Source organism: Callorhinus ursinus, unplaced genomic scaffold (assembly GCF_003265705.2).
Source record: "Callorhinus ursinus isolate GAN/ISIS: 27379988/994484 unplaced genomic scaffold, GSC_fseal_2.0 scaffold84, whole genome shotgun sequence".
Lineage (NCBI taxonomy): Eukaryota > Metazoa > Chordata > Mammalia > Carnivora > Otariidae > Callorhinus > Callorhinus ursinus.
Window position 1 is genome coordinate 1805340 of NW_027397146.1, and position 19037 is coordinate 1824376.

A 19037-nucleotide genomic window follows, 5' to 3' on the forward strand; every position below is an offset into this window, starting at 1 on the left:
CCCTTAGAGTTGCTTTAGAAGGTTGCACATTGCTTTTGTTTCCATTAATCTCCACTGATTACGGTTTAGCTAGTTTCCTCTCCACCATGACCCTAAAGAAACCCTCCCCTATGTATCTCTGATCTAAATTAGCATTCATTTATTTATACTTATTGAGTGCCTATTATGTGTTAGGCATTCTTCCAGCAGCTCCTAAAGCTGTTGCTATGGATAGGTCTCTAATGTTCTATCATAAAATACTTGAGTCCAGAGATACCAGTCCCCAGTTTGGGATATGGCTTCAAACTCTAGGGAAGTTCAGCAACAGAAGTGCTGATGGGAATAGCTTGAGCTTTTCCCTAAGACTAGGGGAATAATTTTCAGAGGCAAAGTGGTTTCAGAGGGTTCTCAAGGAAACAACCCTTAAATATTGGTATGCAGTTTTGCCAGAGAGGCTGCCATCTGTACCTTGCCTGGCTGTTCTGGGGGTATGGTTGAACTGGTCAAGGGACTGTGAGGTTGTTGCAGCAGCAAGGCATCCATCAATTACCACAGGGCTGGAACATGCAATGAGGGTCAGATTGGCCAAGTCTCAAGAAAACTTTTATATGATTTGAAATGCTTTCCCAAAGAGATTTCCCTTATCATCTAGGAGCCAGGTGATTTCCTCAAGCAGATCTCATGAGATTATTTCCCAATGAGACCCTTGAGTCAATCAAAGCTATGTTTTCACGTGGGTTCCATTTTGGATCAACTGTAATAGGTATCTTGCTCAGGGGATACTCTTTTTCCAGCTTATTTCAATAGTGTTAAGTAGAAAGCAAGGGTGACTTGAGAGTGGGGGTGAAAGACGAGTAATCAAAAAAGTCTCTTGGAGTGCCTTGGTGGCTGTCAGTTGAGTGTCCAACTCTTGATTTTGGCTCAGGTCATGATCTCAGGGTCATGGGATCAAGCCCTATATCCCACATCAGTTTCTTCACTCTGCAGAGAGTCTGCTTGAGATTCTTTCCCTCTCCCTCGGTCCCTCCCACTGCTCATGCACACTCTTTCTCAAATAATCTAAAAAAAAGTTCTCCAGTCTGAGTACAATTCAGAATTTTAATAAACAGCCGCTAAACATTGCACCAAAGCATTTGGAAACACAATTTCTACAGAAAGGCAAAGGTCAGGCTTTCATTCTAAACTCCTTTAGACGATCATTAACAACAGCCCCACCCACCCCACCACCCCCCAACCCCACATACCCACAACACTACACTCTTCTAGTCATGAAATTGCCTACAGACATACTCTTAGAAATAATGGGACTGGCATGCATTATCCCAGCAATGGCAGAGAAGCAGGGGATGGAGGGGATGGATGGGTGCAAAGGCAACCAGTGGCTAATGATAAACCCCTTAGGAGCTTTGTTTAGGGAGTGGGCAGGGAGAGTCTGATTTTGGTGCCATCTGTGGCTTTACTTGGGCTTCTGGGATAATCTGGACTAGTGGCTGGGACTGCCATCTTAATATCATTCCATTGAGCCATGACTATTAGAAGTGGTCTCCTTAGGTGACACATTGTAACTTCTACAAATCTTTTTGGTGTCCAAACTGCATGCAGGAGTCAGCAGGACTGTTGAGATTGTGCTGATTCAGAGGTCAAGTGGACCTGGCTTCTCAGTCCTGTCTTCATTTTGGTCTTTGGAAAGGGACCCATGATAGTTCTCTATTACAGACACTTATAAGGTGTCTAGGCAAGTCATTTAAACATCTGAGACTCAGTTTTTCTATCTTATAAAAATTTTACAATCATAATACATTAAGAACAAATGAGATCAAATGGCCCCTAAGTAATATATTAACAAACTGGTAATAATGATTCACTTGACTGAAAAATCAACTAGACTCCAATTCACCCCTCTAAGAATTGGCATCAATAGAGGACCATAGTTCCCTGACATAGTGAGAGCACAGTTCTTAGGTCTGGGCTAGCATTTAGGGTGTGGAGGGCATGGAAGGGATAACTGGACTTTCACCTGCCAGTGGCCCTCTCTTTAGAGCCAGACTTTAAGCTTTTACCACCCAGCCCAAATCTCTTGCCTCATCCAGTATTTGACTAGTTGCCTTGGCAGGGAGGTGACTTTCCTACCCAATTTAAAAAAAAATATTGTGTAGGCATTTGATCTAGATCTTTTTGTTTCTGTTTGTCCCTTTTTAATATAAATTACAAAAATACTTGATCCTTTTCCTGAAGAATTTGCAGACAGTAATGAGTCCAAACTAAGCAGTGTCCAGCTGACAAGGAAGGGTCAAAGGGCTTTTCTGAAGGAGAGATATACCAAAGAAGATACTATTTTCCTGAGCAGCTGAACATGGCAGAGCATCAGCCATCTTGGGGCCAGGCTGGCCTAATTGGTTCTGTTTTGGCTATATATCATTGACATTAGTGAGTTTCAACAGTCCCCACTAACCTCCAAGCCAATAAAGAGGCTGGGGCCAGGTTTAGAGGTTAGCACTGGCTCCTGCCTTTGCTAGCAGTACTTTTGCATAGTGGGCCCAGCTGTAGGTAAAGGAAATAGCAGGCCAGGACCATATGGGATAGCCTGGCTCGTGAACGAGTCAGAATCACCTGATCTGGACCAGTCAAGAATCCTCCTTGGTCTGGACCACTCAAATAGCCAAGTTTCCCACTACAAGCAGTCGAGTCTCCTGTTCTTTTTGCAGTGGGCAGAGTGCAATAAAATACATGCAGTGCCCTCAGCTGGGGGAGACTGACAGACTAAGATGAGCAACTAAACAAATGGCAGTGTTTGGCTCTGATGAGGGTACACTCAGCAATGTCAGGGGGACAAGTAATTTTTCTGTTATTATTTTTTTCATTGAGATTCATAAATATGAATTGAGAGTCACAGCTTGGTAGAGAGTTAAAAAGAAGAATCCTGAAATACAGAAAGGGGAGCCCTGGGGTTTGGGGGCCTGGATGCTTCCTAGGGTATACAGTGCTCTGGTTGCTGCATCACCACTATCTAGTGTTTGCGGATCATGCCCTTGATAGCTGACTCCCGGTTGACATAGGTGGCCCAGTAGACCAGATTAAAAATGGCAAAAAGCACAGGAAAGATGATGCGGGAAATTTTGTCAACCTTGCTGACACTGTTGTAGGTCTTGGTCTCAGTCGGGATGTCCTGCACGTAGTTGGTCTTGGGTGAAGCAATAATTGTTGGGGTTGAGGAGGCACTGGGAGCAGCGCCCTTGGAGATAGTGGAGAACTCAGTTTCCTTGGCCAGATTGATGGGATAGGTGGTCCCCACGATGTTGAAGGTGGTGCTGGTTTTCTTTGTTGGGGCTGCTGGTGTTTTCTTCTAGGAGCCAGAAAAAGTAGGGGAAAAGGGGGGACAAAACAAAAGCTAATTAATTCATTATACAGAGCACCTTCAGAGGCTGTAGGGAGGAGGAGCCATGAGGGAAGTTAAGAAACAGGGGCCAGGAAGCCAATAGCACTGAGTAGCCAGGTTTGTGTCTAAGGATAATTGAAGATGAGCTTGAAACAGAAAACTTGCATCATCCTGGTTTACTAGCTATGTGGCTTTGGCCAAGTCACTTCTCTTTGTGTTTTAGTCTCTTCATCTGTAAAATGAAAATCAAAATATTTGGCAGGGTTGTTGGGAGGATCAGATGAAAGAATGGTGGTAAGAATCACTGGAAAACTGTGAAATGTTGGTCACGTGTAGGGTCTTATATAGTCATGTGATTTGATCCTCACAGTAACCCTATCAAGTAGGTAGGTGAGATTACTCCCATTTGACAGATGATAAAACTCAGCCTCAGACTGAGTAGCAGAGCCCACACTAGCCACCTGGGCTCCTGACTTTTATCCAGGGCTGTACTGTGTTGCTTTCTATAGGTGCGAGGCACTTTTTGGTTACCCGAAAAATAACTCCAAAAGGCTTCAACCATCAAGTGGCACATCCCCTGTGAGGAAGAGAGCTATGTGAGTCTGAAAGTCATTTCATCTTAAAGACACAATAAATACTATGGCATGTTTACATGCATCATTACAACAGTATTTCACCCTTCATGCACTGTAAATGTGTTCAGCAAACTAGGGGGCACACCAGGGTTTTCCACTCATACATGGATGCAGGCAGGAGCCAAGGCCTCCCCAGGGAGCTATGCAAATATTTCCCTCTGACACAGCAAGCCCCTGGCTGTTTCTGCCTTTGTTATGACACTGCCCTTTGTAAATTTTTTTTCAGAATAAAAACTCAATGAGAAACAAACATGCACACATGTGCCCATTTGTTCCCACATATATGATTTGTGTACACATGGACCCTCTATGAAGAAAAGGAAACAAAGCTCAGGGCTAGATCAGAAGAAAGTGGCTGAGCTCATAGTCTATAGTGATTGCTGCCTCCCTCTGCACTCTGGCCTTTTCTTCTTTCCATCCCTTTTTGTTTCTAGGGAAAAGTTGGGGATAGATGAGCTTCAGAAATGCCCAAGAGTATTTGATGAAGAGTGATAACTACTTGCATTGCCCTAATTTCACACACCTCATTTGTTCCCTTTCTCAGTGTTATTTTGCTTCCCAGCATCTGTAATTTTACTTTACTCCTCTGCTTCTTGTTTCCTTCCAGGGTTTCTCTACTCCCACCTTCTCTTACTGACCCCTTTCTCCTAATCTCTTTATTTTCTTCTTTACATCAGAGTCCCTACCATTTTGATTTTCCCCACTTTAGAACATACTGCCATTTACCTTCCTGATTCAAGTATAACTTTGCCAAATATTTACTGAATATCTACTGGGTCAAAGCTATGCTAGGTATTTAGGGATAGGTGGGAAGGTTAAAAGATGAATCCATTTCAATCCCTGTTTTCTAGGAGTTTACAGTCCAGTGGGGCAGAGAGCTGTAGGAACACATTAGTGCTATATAATATGATCAGAGTTCTAACAGATATGGGCAAATTATAACATATATGATGAGAATTCAGTAAAACAAGGAACAAAGTACCTATAGATGTTGGAAAAGGTAGCTCAGAGAAGGCAATGAAGTTTGTGACCTGGGTCACAGAAGATAAGCAGGAGCTCATCAGATGAAGATGCAGCACAGGCTAAGGGCACTGCTTGTTTGAGGGGATGATAAGAAGTCTGTTGTAGCTGGATCACAGTGTACATGGCAAAGGCCTTGTATGCCATGCCCTCCTGCTCTGCCTGCCCATGCTGACTTTAGAGTTTTTAATCAATCAGAGAGGGGGTGTGGGATAAATGAGTGTTGGTTTAAGTACATGAACCATCTCACTAATAGGTCTTTTTATAAAGCAATACTGTTCTTTCTCTTTAAGAATTGCAGCCACATTGCTACACACGGAAGGGGGACAGAGCTCTAAGGCTTCTAAGAGCCTTGTAAGTGCCTTAAATACTACATGGGATTCATTTATAATTAGCAACTTCATTGTGTGAATAGAGGCCTGGTGCTAAATGCCTCTGCTATTAAATAGCACTTTACTTGTTTGCCTGCTTATTAATTTGCTTAGTAATCTCTTTTTTTCTTTTTGTGGATAGACAAAGAAAAAAGGAGAAAGGAAAGAAAAGAACCCCACTACCTTGACTTTGCTAGAATCTTTCATGTTATTTCATTTAGTCAACATTTAAGCTGGTTATGACCAAGTATCTGAAACAATCATTCCAAACAGCAAACACTTTCTTTAGCTTCATAAGTCTTTTCTGTTCTATAGGTGAGGAGAAGCAGCAGTTGATTTAATCTCAGATTTTTAAAGCAATAAAGGAAAATTACCTTTTAATTTCCCTTGCCCTTTCCAACATGGCACATTTTAATCAACCATTTTAATTTTTACCTAAATTGTCAAAGAAGGAAATCAAAGCAAAAGCTGTACTGTCAAGAAGACAGAAACAGGAGGTAGAGATTAATGGTTAATCCATTTCTGTTTCTAGTTTTCAATATTTCCCTATGCTCTGGAATTTGATAGATACAAACTAGATTTAGTTTTGACCAAGTTGTGATTCTCTTCATTCCTTCCTAGTCAAGTGCCTGACTTAGGCATGTCATAGAGGTTTAGTGAAAAAAAGATGACCCTCCTCCCATTGAAGATTCTCAATCTGATTTCCAGTTTGTTCCTCCTTAGTCTTGACCTCTCCTATACAGAGAATATATCTTTATAGTTCAGCTGGGAGTAATACCCACACCCCCAAACTGAAATTGACTCCTCCAAATTCCCCCAAGCAGTATGACTCCCAGGACACCTTTCCATCTAGAAAGCCACCTTATATGGATTTTGGGATGAAGCAATGAAAAATTGTATGGACCAATGCATGTCCAATTCAAGGGTTTTCCTCAGATGGCATTCCTGTCTATTGTTCTAGAAGTGCTAATTACAGGGTTAGTTGGAGCCCTGAATGTACTTGATACTCAGCCAGGACCTCAGAGTATATGCAGATATGGCCCAGTGCTTCTGAATCCACCCCATAACAGACATTCAACTTTCCTGAACCCCAGTTTTCATAAGTGGAGCAAAGTAATGACATATAAGCTACGAGAGACTCAAAGACAAATCAGAGAAGTGACAAAAAAAGTCCAGGACCAGATGGCTTCATGGGTAAATTCTACAATACATTTAAAGAAGAGTTAAACCTATCCTTCTCAAATTATTTTTAAAAGTTGGAGAAGAGAGAACACTTCCAAACTCATTTTATGAGGCCAGCATTACCTTGATATCACAACCAGACACCACACACACACACATATTACAGCCCAAGATCCCTGATGAACTTACATGCCAAAACCCTCAACAAAATATTAGCAAATCAAATCCAACAGTACATTAATTAAAAGGATTATATAGCATGATCAAGTGGGATTTATTCCAGTGATGCAAAGATGGTTCAAAATCCACAAATTAATGAACGTGATACACCACAATAACAAAAAAAAAGGATAAAAATCATATGGTCATCTCAATAGATGCAGAAAAAAGCATTTGACAAAATTCGACATCCATTTATGATAAAAACTCTAAACAAAGTGAGGATAGAAGAAGTGTACCTCAACATAATAAAAATCATATATGACAAGTCCACAGCTAACATACTCAAAGGTGAAAAGCTGAAAACTTTTTCTCTAAGATCAAGAACAAGACAAGGATGTCCACTCTCATCATATTTTATTCAATATAGTATTGCAGGTTCTAGCCACAGCATAAAAGAAATAAAAGTCATCCCAATTAGAAAAGAAGTAAAACTGTCATTATTTGCAGATGACATGATACTATATATAGAAAACCCTAAAGACTCCACTGAAAAACTACTAGAACTAATACATTCAGTAAGGTTGTAGGATACAAAATTGACATACAGAAATCACTTGCATTTCTATACACTAATAATGAGCTAACAAAAAGACAAATTAAGAAAATCCCATATGATTTCACTCTTATGTGGAATTTAAGAAACAAAACAGATGAACATAGGGGAAAGGAAGAAAAAATAAAATAAGATGAAAACAGAGAGAGAGACAAACCACAAGAGACCTTTAACTATAGGAAACAAACTGAGGGTTGCTGGAGGGGAGGGGAGTGGGGGGAAGTGGTAACTGGGTGATGGGCACTTGATGTAATGAGCACTGGGTGTTGTATGCAAACAATCACTAAATTGTACCTCTGAAACTAATAGTATATGCTGATTAAATTGAATGTAAATAAAAATTTTAAAAAATGCAAAAAAAAGAAAACAATTTCATTTACAGTTGCATAAAAAATAATAAAATACCCAGGAATAAATTTAACCAAGGGGGATTTATGACATTGATGAAAGAAATTGAAGACAACACAAATGGAAAATTATACTGTCTCATGGATTTGGAGAATTAACATTTTAAAAAATGTCCATACTACCCAAAGCAATCTATGGAATTCAATGCAATCCCAGTCAAAATACCAATGGTGTTTTTCACAGAACTAGAACAAAAAAATTATAAAATTTGTATGAAACCACCAAAATACCCCAAATAGCTAAGCAATCTTGAGAAAGTGGAACAAAGCTGGAGGTATCATGCTCACTGATTTCAAACCATACTACAAAGCTATAGTAATCAAAATGGTATGGTACTGGCATAAAAATAGACATATGGATGAATAGAAAAGGGGATCCAGAAATAAACCTATGATTATATAGCCAATTAATCTCTGACCAAAGGAGGTAAAAAGATCAAATGGGGGAAAGGCAGTTTCTTCAATAAATGGTGCTAGGAAAACTGAACAGCTACATTCAAAAGAACAAAACTGGACTACTGTCTTATACCATATACAAAAATAAACTCAAAATGCATTAAAGGTGTGAGTGGAAGATCTGAAAACATAAAACTTCTAGAAGAAAACATAGGCAGTAAGCTATTTGTCATCAGTCTTAGGAATATTTTTTAAGACAAAAATCTCCTTAGGAAATGGCAACAAAAGCTAAAATAAACAAATGGGATTATATCAAACTAAAAAGCTTCTGTACAGGAAAGGAGACCATCAACAAAATGAAAAGACTACATACTAAACTGGAGTAGATATTTGTAAGTCATACATCCAACATATATAAGGAAGTTATGCAACTTAATATAAAAATAATCAACCTGATTAAAAAATTGGCAGAGGACTTGAAAATATACAGATGGTCGATAGACATGAAAAGATGCTCAACATCACTAATCATCAAGGAAATGCAAATCAAAACTACAATGAAATATTCACCTCACATTGGTCAGAGTGGCTATTATCAACAAGACAAAAAAAAATAAGTGTTGGTGAGGTTGTGGAGAAAAGGGAACCTGCATATACTGTTGGTAGGAATGTAAATGGATTCTGGTACTATGGAAAACAATATGAAGTTTCCTCAAAAATTTAGAAATATCATATGATCCAGTAATTCCACTACTGGGTATTTACCTAAAGAAAATGAAAACACTAACTAGAAGGGATACATAGACCCTATGTTTATTGCAACATTATTTACAATGGCTAAGATATGGAAGCAACCTAAGTGTCCATCAATAGATGAATGGATAAAGGAGATATAGCATATATATACAATGGAACATTACTCACCCATAATAATTAAATCTTGTCATTTGCCACAACATGGATGGACCTAGAGGGTATTATGCTAAAATAACTCAGAGAAAAACAAATACCATATGATTTCACTTATATGTGGAATCTAAGAAAACAAAACAGAAATGGACTCTAGATATAAGAAACTTGGTTACTGGAGAGGGGAAGGATTGGGGGAACAGGTAAAATAGGTGAAAAGGATTAAGAGGTACCAATTTCCAGTTATAAAATAAATCGTGGAGATGTAATGTATGGCATAGGGAATACAGTCAATAATATTATAATAACTTTGGTGACAGTAACTATACTTATGGGGATCCTTTCATAATGTATAAAATAAATCATGGTATACACTTGAAACTAATAAGATATTGTACTATTAAGATAATATGTAAGATATTGAAACTAATAAGAAATTGTCAATTATACTTCAGTAAAAAAGGCAAAAAAAAAATCCAAAAAACAAAATGGAAAAAACCTAATCAACCCAATTTTTAAACCGGCAAAGGACTTGAATAAACATTTCTCTAAAGATATACAAATGGCCAACAAGCATTTGAAAAGATGCTTAACAAGCACTAGTCATTAGGGAAATGGAAATGAAAACCACAATGAGAGGGGCTCCTGAGTGGCTCAATTGGTAAAGCATTTGACTTCAGATTAGGTCATGATCTCAGGGTCCTGGGATCCAACCCCACATCACATCGGGCTCACTGCTCAGCAGGGTGTCTATTTCTCCCTCTCTTTCTGTGCCCCCCACTCGTGCTCTTTCCCCCTCTCTCAAATAAATAAAATCTTAAAAAAAAAAAGAAAACCACAATGAGGTACCTACCTCCTCAGAGCCATTAGGATGTCTTCTATCAACAACAACCACAATAAAACAGAAAATAACAAGTGTTGACAATGATGTGGAAAAAATGGAGTCCTTGTGCACTGTTGGGAATGTAAAATGGTGCAGCCACTATGGAAAATGGTATGTTGGTTCCTCAAAAAATTAAAAATAGAATTAAAGTGTGACCCAGCAATTCTAGTTCTGGGTATATATTCCCCAAAATTGAAAGCAAGGCTTCAAAAAGATTTGTACACCCATGTTCATAGCACCATAACTCCCAAGAGCAAAAAGCAAATGCAACTGAAGTGTCTATAGAGAAAAGAATGGATAAGCAAAATGTGGTCTAACCACACAATAGAATATTATTCAGCCTTAAAAATGAAGCATATTCTGATACATGCTAGGTCATGAATGAATGTTGAGGACATTATGCTAAGTGACATAAGCCAGTCACAAATGACAATTTTTATATGATTCCACTTAAGGTACTTAGAGTATTCAGATTGATAGAGACAGAAAGTAGAATGGTTGCTAGGGGGAGGGTAGAGGGGAGAATGGGGATTACTTGTTTAATGGGTAGTTTCAATTTGACCTCCTTGAGAGAAGGGGCCATGTTTTATTGTTCACTGCTGTACACCCAGCACCTAACACAGAACCTACCATGTAGTAGACACACAATAAATACTTAACAAATGAATGAATAACTGCAATTTCTCAAAATCCATCATTCTGTTTGCTTTCTTAACCAGACCTGGCCAGGTGGTGTATTACTGCACTCATTCCCTAGCATCATCAACTTCCTCAGTCACTCCAATCCAACCCTTCTACTTGTTTCTGAAAAAAATTTCCATAGCCATTGATGGATTGGTGGCATTTATAAGCTTATATTCTTGAATTATTCTAGTCCTTCAATCTGTGCCTGCAATCTTCCTATGTGTTCATAATCAATTGTTTTCTATTTCTTATAAAGTCTATTTTAAATCTTAACAATTCCTTTTACCTTTTCCATGAAGGATGAAAAAACCATTATATGAAATTTACGTTAACTCACTGTGTACCTTTCTACCCACCAAAACATAGATAGTATTTGAAAGCAGGTCAGGGGTAGAGAAGTATGATATATGCTAGTCAGAGAAAATCCAAGCAGGTAAGCAGAGATCTGAATAAAATGAGGAAGCAAGTCATGAAAAGATCTGAAAACAAAACTTTCAGAGAGAAAGGATAGTAGTGACAAAGCACTTGCCCTTAGAAGGTGAGTGACATGTACAAAGATCATAAAGGAGGCCAATGTGACCTAAGTGGAGTGAATGATAAAAAATTTAAAAAAAAGAAGATTGGGATGGGGTAATTGGGTGATGGGCATTAAAGAGGCCATGTGATATGATGAACACTGGGTGATATACTCAATTAATGAATCATTGAACATTATATCAAAAACTAATGATGTACTATACCTTGGCTAATTGAATTTAAATAAAAAAAATTTTTTTAAGAAGAATGGTAAAAGGTAGCATCATAGATCTGGGGACCAGATCCTATAAAGCTTTGAAAGTCATGGTAAGGATTATGGATTTTGATCTAAGTATGTTGGGAAGCCATTAAAGTATTTTGAGCAAAATTTTTCTAATTTACAATTTTAAATGAACATTCTGACTATTGGGTATAGAACAGATGGTTAGTGGAGGAATAAAATTAAGAGGCCAATCCATTGAAGCTAGGAACACATATGGAGACTTGTGTGCAAAGGGAAATATCAAGGAAAAAAGGGTGAAGCTTCAGATGTTCACTCGGATTATCATATATCAGGATTTCCTGTTGTTCCCTTTTTTCCTTGATAAAGGATAAAGTCTGGAAAAAAGCACAGTACAGTACAAAGATAAAAAGTGAAGTGAGGATTAGGGGTGCCTGGGTGGTGCAGTTAGTTAAGCATCTGGCTCCTCGTTTTAGCTCAGATCCTGATCTCATGGCTCTTGAGATAGAGCCCCACATCGGGCTCGGCACTCAGTGTGAGTCTGCTTGGATATTCTCTCCTTCTGCCCCTTCCCCCACTCATGCTCACTCACTCTCACGCTCTCTCTCAAATAAATAAATCCTAAAAAAAAAAAAAAGAAGTGAGGGGAGGATAAATAATCACACAAGAAACTACAATTAGGACACTGACCAGGGGTGACACAGAGGTAAGCCCTGTAGAGCATATGACCTCACATGTTTACAATGAAGTTTATCATGAGGCTTTGATATCTGGTGGCCATTCCAAACATACTAATATCATTGGCTGACTTAACTTTTATGGTCTTCCTGGAAAAACAAAACATTAGAACAAGCATACAGGCAATCAGACTGATTCATTTCCAAAGCCCTCACCTAGTGGTGGAAACAGTAACAGTGCTTGGCAAGTGGGATAATGCAGAGCTTATTTGATAGAACTGGCCACAGGCTCTATTCTAGTTTATGATGTCAGATGTGTCATCCAAGTGAAAAACAATGACTGAGCTTGGAATGGTTGCAAATAATGTAAACTAGTTATGAAAATCCTATATATAAAAGGAGCACAGAGGAGACAATAATATTGGAAAGATAAGAAAAATAGAGTGAGATAGCCACATGAAGTGAGCATTAAAGCACAAAGCAGTTTGCATGAGGTAAAGGAGTAGGTAATGATCTGGAAGCAGCAAGGAAGGAATGGCAGCGTGGCTTACACTTGAACTGTCAGCTGAGGAAGTAGTTTCCTCAAGAAACAGCCAATTTAAGGTAAACAGAAAAAAAATGGAGAGAGAGTATTTTGTTTTTTTTCTCTCCTATGACCGTCAGCACTTGGTCCTGTATCAGGGCTCTGTATGTATATGCATATATACCTTACTTTCTTTTTTAGACAATCAGCTTCTGAGTACTAGGGCCATGCTATGTTTAGCTCTGCATCCCACGTATATTCCAAAAATGATTGCTGTTTTTGTTTCAATCGATTCATCAATGATAGAATACTATTGTTGTCAGGGCATTTATGTCTACCATAGAACAGGGTAGGAAGACTACCAGTTTATGAGTACAACTTAACCCACAGTGAATTTTATTCACCGCAAGGGGTGACTCAATTTGTGGCTGTATTTACAGGAATGCCCCACAGATTTAAAAGCCATTAATAATCATAAACTAAATTTTTCCAAGATGTGGATGGAAGTTGAGTATATTCTCTAATGTAAAATATTATTCTAGAGCATTCAAATATTTTTTAAGAAGGAAAATCTTTTTTTAAAATATTTTATTTATTTATTTGCAAGAGAAAGAGAGTATACAAGCAGGAGGAATAGCAGGCAGAGGGAGAAGCATGCTCCCTGCTGAGCACAGAGCCTGATGCGGGACTCAATCTGAGCCAAAGGCAGATGTTTAACTGCTGAACCACCCAGGCATCCCTCAAATATTCTTATAATAAGAAAAAGAAGCTAAGAATTACTGCATTTCCAAGATTTAGGTAAGAATTTATGACTATTTTAAAAGTAATTCTTTTTTAAAAAAAATTTTAGAGGGGGAGGGTCAGAGGGAGAGAAAGAATCTTAAGCAGGCTCCATGCCCAGCACAAGCCCACAAGGCTCAATCTCATGACCCCTGAGATCATGACTGGAGCCAAAATCAAGAGTTGGATGCTTAACTGACTGAGCCACCTGGGTGCCCCTAAAAGCAGTTCTAAGAATAATCTTTTTTTTTTAAATGTAGAGGCTTATTTCTTCATTTTATTTGCTTTTATTAATTTTAAAAAAGTTTAATCAAAGTAACACACAGTTTTTTAAAAAAGAACTTAAAGGCTTATAATGAAAACCAGAAAACCCTTACCTCAATGTACTCACCACTCACCTTGTCCAGCAAGTCTTATTTTTAATTCTCTTAAGTGATATTTCTAAATGTCTAAATAATATGCTTATAACGCTATTAGTTTCACACATAACCAATCTTTTTTGATAATGATTTACTTCATTAATGTAACCCTTCCCGCATCCTCCAATACAATTATAACAATATTTTTAGTTCAATCAATAATCAGTGGTAACATCATTATAAATGACTATATAAATACATCTAGCCTCCTGCCCCAAACTAGACTAGTTCCTCTCCAGGCTTGCTTGGTGCATAGCTTTCATTTTAGGACTTCTGATCACTTATTTCCTCTGTTGCATACTTTCTTTTCTGGATCCATTGTCTTTGTCTTTTACATTCTATTCTTTGTTTTAATAGAACATATCCTCCAGTATCTTCCTAAGGTGGAGTGCATAGGAAAGTTCTGAGATCTTAGAGGTCTGAAAATGGCTACTGTACCTCTTCATTTAATTGATACTTTGGCTAGGCACAGGATTCTAGGTTGAAAAGCATGTGTCCCTCAGATTCATGAGATTTACTACTCCGCTGTCTTCCATCATCCAGTATACTTGAGAAGTCTGATGCCATTCTGTAACCATTTCTTTGCAAAAAAACCCACATTTCTTTCTTTTTTAGATTATCACTTCATCTCTGGTTTTCTGAAATTTCATGATGATATACCTTTATGTGGGCCTATAAAGTCACTTTCAATCTGGAGTCTTATGTATTTCCATTTGTAAAAATGTCTTGTATTAGTTCTTTGTTAGTTTCCTTCATTCCCTTTTCTCTGTTCACTCACTCTGCAGCTTCTGAGTTGGATTACTTGCTGGATTCATCCCTGTCTCTTGCCTTTTCTCTTACATTCTCTCTTTTTTTTTCATTTTGCCCTACTTGTAAGGAGATTTTCCTCAGTTATTTTCCCATCTCTCTATTAAAATTTTTATTTTGGCACTTCTTTTTAATTTCAAGAGCTCTTCCTTATTCTCTGATTTCCTTTTATATTAGCATCTTATTGCTTTATGGATACATTTACAAATATAAAAGTTAGAATTTTCTTTAATCCCTAAACTATCCCTGTTTCCTCCAAGATGAGTTTTTACAAAAAAATCTTTGCTTTTCTCTTTCACATTGCAAACTTCACTTTGATAATCCTTGATATGCCAATATTATTTGACAGCATAAAAGATGTATGTATGCTAAGTGTACCTGAGCTGAGCTTGTTGACTTAAATCCATGATTTAAGATCAGTTGGAAGCAGGTAATTTTTTATGGGGTACTTCAAAATGTCAGTATGTAATGGTCTTTATTCTGGAGAAATTCAGCTTCTTTAAAAACTTCTGCAATTCTTCTAGAAAGTATACATTTGGCTGCAGACATTTTATATGTTGGGCAGGCTCTGTACACAGACTTTTAAACATTCTTCCTTGTTGCTTTATTCTCTGCTATACCAAGCACCTCAAGCCCTGAGTTTCTCTAGGGTTCTATCTTACTCTAGCTTAATAGATTATTCTTATTCTCTCTTTCCACATTCATTCTTCTAAAAAAATGTATTAAAATCTCTTGTCTGGCTGAAATCCCATCTCCAGTTCTCCTGGTGTTTATTTATACCTATTTTATTTCTTTACTCTCATTTTAGTGGGTTTGTCAGAGGAAGCAGTGATAAACACATGTAGTTGATCCTCAGAAGCCCACAATTCATCTACTTTTCAGAATGCAATTATAAGGTAGTCATTTGTCTTCATTTGTAAATGAGGTTTTGTTTCTACCTATTCCTTCTTTTCCTTTCCTTTATAATCTCTCCTGTCACATTTTATCTAATCTCTAACCATAGTACAAATCAAATAAATTTTTAAATCATTTATATTATTTTTAAATCCATTCTAGCTTTATAAATCAAATAAGGTTTAACATGTTTCTCTAAAGGAGGAAAAAACTAAACTGAGTTATAATTAGATACCAATATTTTTATTTTCAATGCACTTCATTTTTTCTGTGGGTCAGTGGTTCTCACTGTTAGTTCCTTCACATCGTAGCAGGATAGACAAAGTATAGCACCCTCACATTAAAGATCCATTTTTTGGTGATATATATTTTCTTGATTATTTTTTTAAATTTTATTTTGTTAGTTAGTCACCATACATTACATCATTAGTAAAGATCCATTTTTATGTGTTCTGTAGGGTTTTTTTTTTTCCAAATCTCAAAATTGCTTTCTTTTAGATAACTTAAATGGATTGACCATAGAGAGGGACTAAAGAAAAAGACTGATATCACCATCTTTGCAGAAGAGTTTTAGATGATTCTTTTTGTCCTTTTTTTTTAATTTTCAGCACTTCTTGGAATTGGAGAAATGGTCATCATTTTTGACATCCAAAGTCTCTTACTAATCTATTCTAGTTCTCTGTCTGCCTTCAAACCATTCCTGCACCTCTTCCTAGCCATAAAAACAGTCCACCACATTTTCCAAAAGACATACATAACAGCCTTTCAGATATCTGAAATTAGCAATCATCATTCCCTTGAGATATGCCCATTATGGTAACCAAACTGGAACAATATTCTTTAAACATGCCTCAACCAGTATAGAATAAAAAGGGCTTATTATCTCACTTGTTCTAGGTAATTCTTATCTCAAACTCAAATCAAATTTGGCTTTTTGAAAGTTATACCAGATGGAAGGCTTACATTAAATTTGCTTTTTCCCTATATCCCAGCATCTTATTTATAATGGGCAATTATTATTAAGCTTTCCTATCAAGAACTAATGTGGGGGGTTTTTTTTGTATCTATGTATAAGAATTTGATTCAGCTAAGGTTAATCTCTTGTTTCAGCCTGTTCTCTCAAACTTCAGAAATTCTTTTTGATTCATAATTCAGGAGATAATCTTCTCTAACCAACATTCATTAATGCCAACTTACAAATTTGAATTATTGATGACAACATTTAAGAGGAAAGGATCAAAGATGAACCCCTATGGACTATCACAGGGATGTCCATTCAGGTTGACATCCATTCATCAGTCAATTCTATTTGATTTCAATTAGTCAACCAGTGACATCAGCCTAAATGTACTATTTTTTCAACTGCTGTTTCTTCTTCATGAAGGCATAATTAAAAAAAGTAGTTAGAGGTCTTGATAAAGTATATGATATTCCCTGGTTTACCAGTCTAGTAAACTTTTAATACAATTTTTAAGGTTAGTTTGACATAATTTCTTCTTAGTGAATTCAGGCGGGATATCAGTAATTAGTGCTAACTGCTCTTAAAGCATCTGTTTAATAATATATTCTAGGTAGCTTTCAGTTTAATATGTCAGAGTAAGGACATCTTTGCTTCCTTCTCTTCTCTGGAACCAAGTAAAAACTATAAGGAAAATGGGAGAAACTCAAACTCCAGTTTTGATGAAATGTGAAAGCATTTTTAACCTTGATCCCAAAAAATAAGGACTCCCAAAGGCAGTAAAAATTGGATCAGGGTGAAGAATACACTGAGGATGCCTCTTATTCTGGAATTCAGACCAAGAATAGAGTCCTAAAAGATGGGTGGCATGACCTGAGTGAGGAAACAAATAGCTCCCATTTTGAAAAAAAAATCAGTCTTCAGACTGGTACTGAGAACATGCTGAAACATTGTTTGACCACCATGTAGTGGCAGAGGAGGTGGAGACTAGAAAAATTAAAGGATATAATACTATACATACATACATACACATACAAATGCCCACAGACACCTCTGCACCATACATAGAGGACTTTCCTATGAGCAAGGAAAACTTCCTGGTAGTTAGAAGCAGAATCAAAGATATAAGGAGGAGTACTCCTAAGAATTTTATAGATAACAGACAATGATCAAATTAATTAGTCTCAACTACTCACTACTATCCTACTCATTCTCTCAGTCCCTCCCCAAAATGAGACTGTCACACATAGCAGTGCTAGTAAAGAATTCCCCTAATGCAACTTCAAGTATTAATTAAAAACAAACAAATATGGTACTGATGCAAAATGTGTTGCAAAAAGGGGGGAAATGACCAATAAATAATTGTGGAACAACATGAAAAAGCAAACATAAAACACATAAAAAATAAGTCAACGAAGATTATAAAATTAATATAAGGAAAAATAATACTACCACAAAAATGAAGGTGAATAGACACTGGTAAAAATGGTCAGACACATGGAAGACAGGCTTGAGAAAAATGAGCAAAGTGAAATGGAAAATAACAGTTAAAAATTATTAGAGAAAAATAATAGATATGGAAGACAAAGAAAGCTCTATGATATGTATAATTTGTGCTTCTAGGAAGAGAACAGAACACAGATATGTTTTAGGAAAGCTTTCCTAAAACAAAGACAATTGTGAATCTGTAGGTTTCTTCTCAAAATATTCCAAAAAATAGAAATGGAAGGAAAACTTCCAAATTTATTCCATGAAGCCAACATTACCCTGATTCCAAAACCAAAGACTCCACTAAAAATGAGAACTACAGGTAAATATCCCAGATTAACATGAATGCAAACATTCTCAACTAGATACTAGCAACAGTACATTAAAAGGATCATTCACCACGATCAAGTGGGATTTATTCTGGTGCTGTAAGGCTGGTTTAATATTGCAAACCAATCAATGTGATACAACACATTAATAAAAGAAAGGATAAGAACCATATATTTCTTTCAATAGATGCAGAAAAAGCATTTGACAAGGTACAACATCAATTCATGATAAAAACCCTGAACAAAGTAGAGATAGAGGGAACATACCTCAACATTAATAAAGGCCACATATGAAAAATTCACAGTGACAATCATCCTCAATGGGGAAAAACTGAGAGCTTTTCCTCTATGGTCAGGAACAAGACAAGGATGTCCACTCTCACCACTGTTATTTAACATAGTACTGGACGTCTAGCCTCAGCATTCAGACAACAAAAAGAAACAAAAGTCATCCAAATCAGCAAGGAAGAAATCAAATTTTCACTACTTGTAGATGGCATGATACTCTATAGAAAACCCGAAGCCTCCACCAAAAATATCACTAGAACTGATACACAAATTCAGTAAAGATGTAGGATACAAAATCAATATATAAAATCTGTTGCACTTCTATACACCAATAATGAAGCAGCAATGAAGATGAAGAGAAATCAAGGAATTGATCTCATTTACAATTGTATCCAAAACCATAAGATACCTAGGAATAAACCTAACCAAAGAGGTAAAAGATCTATACTCTGAGAACTATAAAACACTGAGGAAAAAAATTGAAGATGACACAAAGAAAT

General features: G+C 37.0%; 1 protein-coding gene across 4 annotated transcripts in view; it reads right to left on the reverse strand.

Annotated features, from left to right (window-relative positions):
• Positions 1-1076: 1076 nt before the first annotated feature.
• GABRA3 (gamma-aminobutyric acid type A receptor subunit alpha3) overlaps positions 1077-19037 on the reverse strand; it is a 401128-nt gene continuing 383167 nt past the window's right edge. For all 4 annotated transcript variants that reach the window (XM_073887886.1, XM_073887882.1, XM_073887884.1 and 1 more), the window contains one exon: positions 1077-3322. In XM_073887886.1, the coding sequence (XP_073743987.1) occupies positions 2987-3322 (336 nt within the window). In that variant the 3' untranslated portion in view covers positions 1077-2986. The remainder of the gene's footprint in view (positions 3323-19037) is intronic.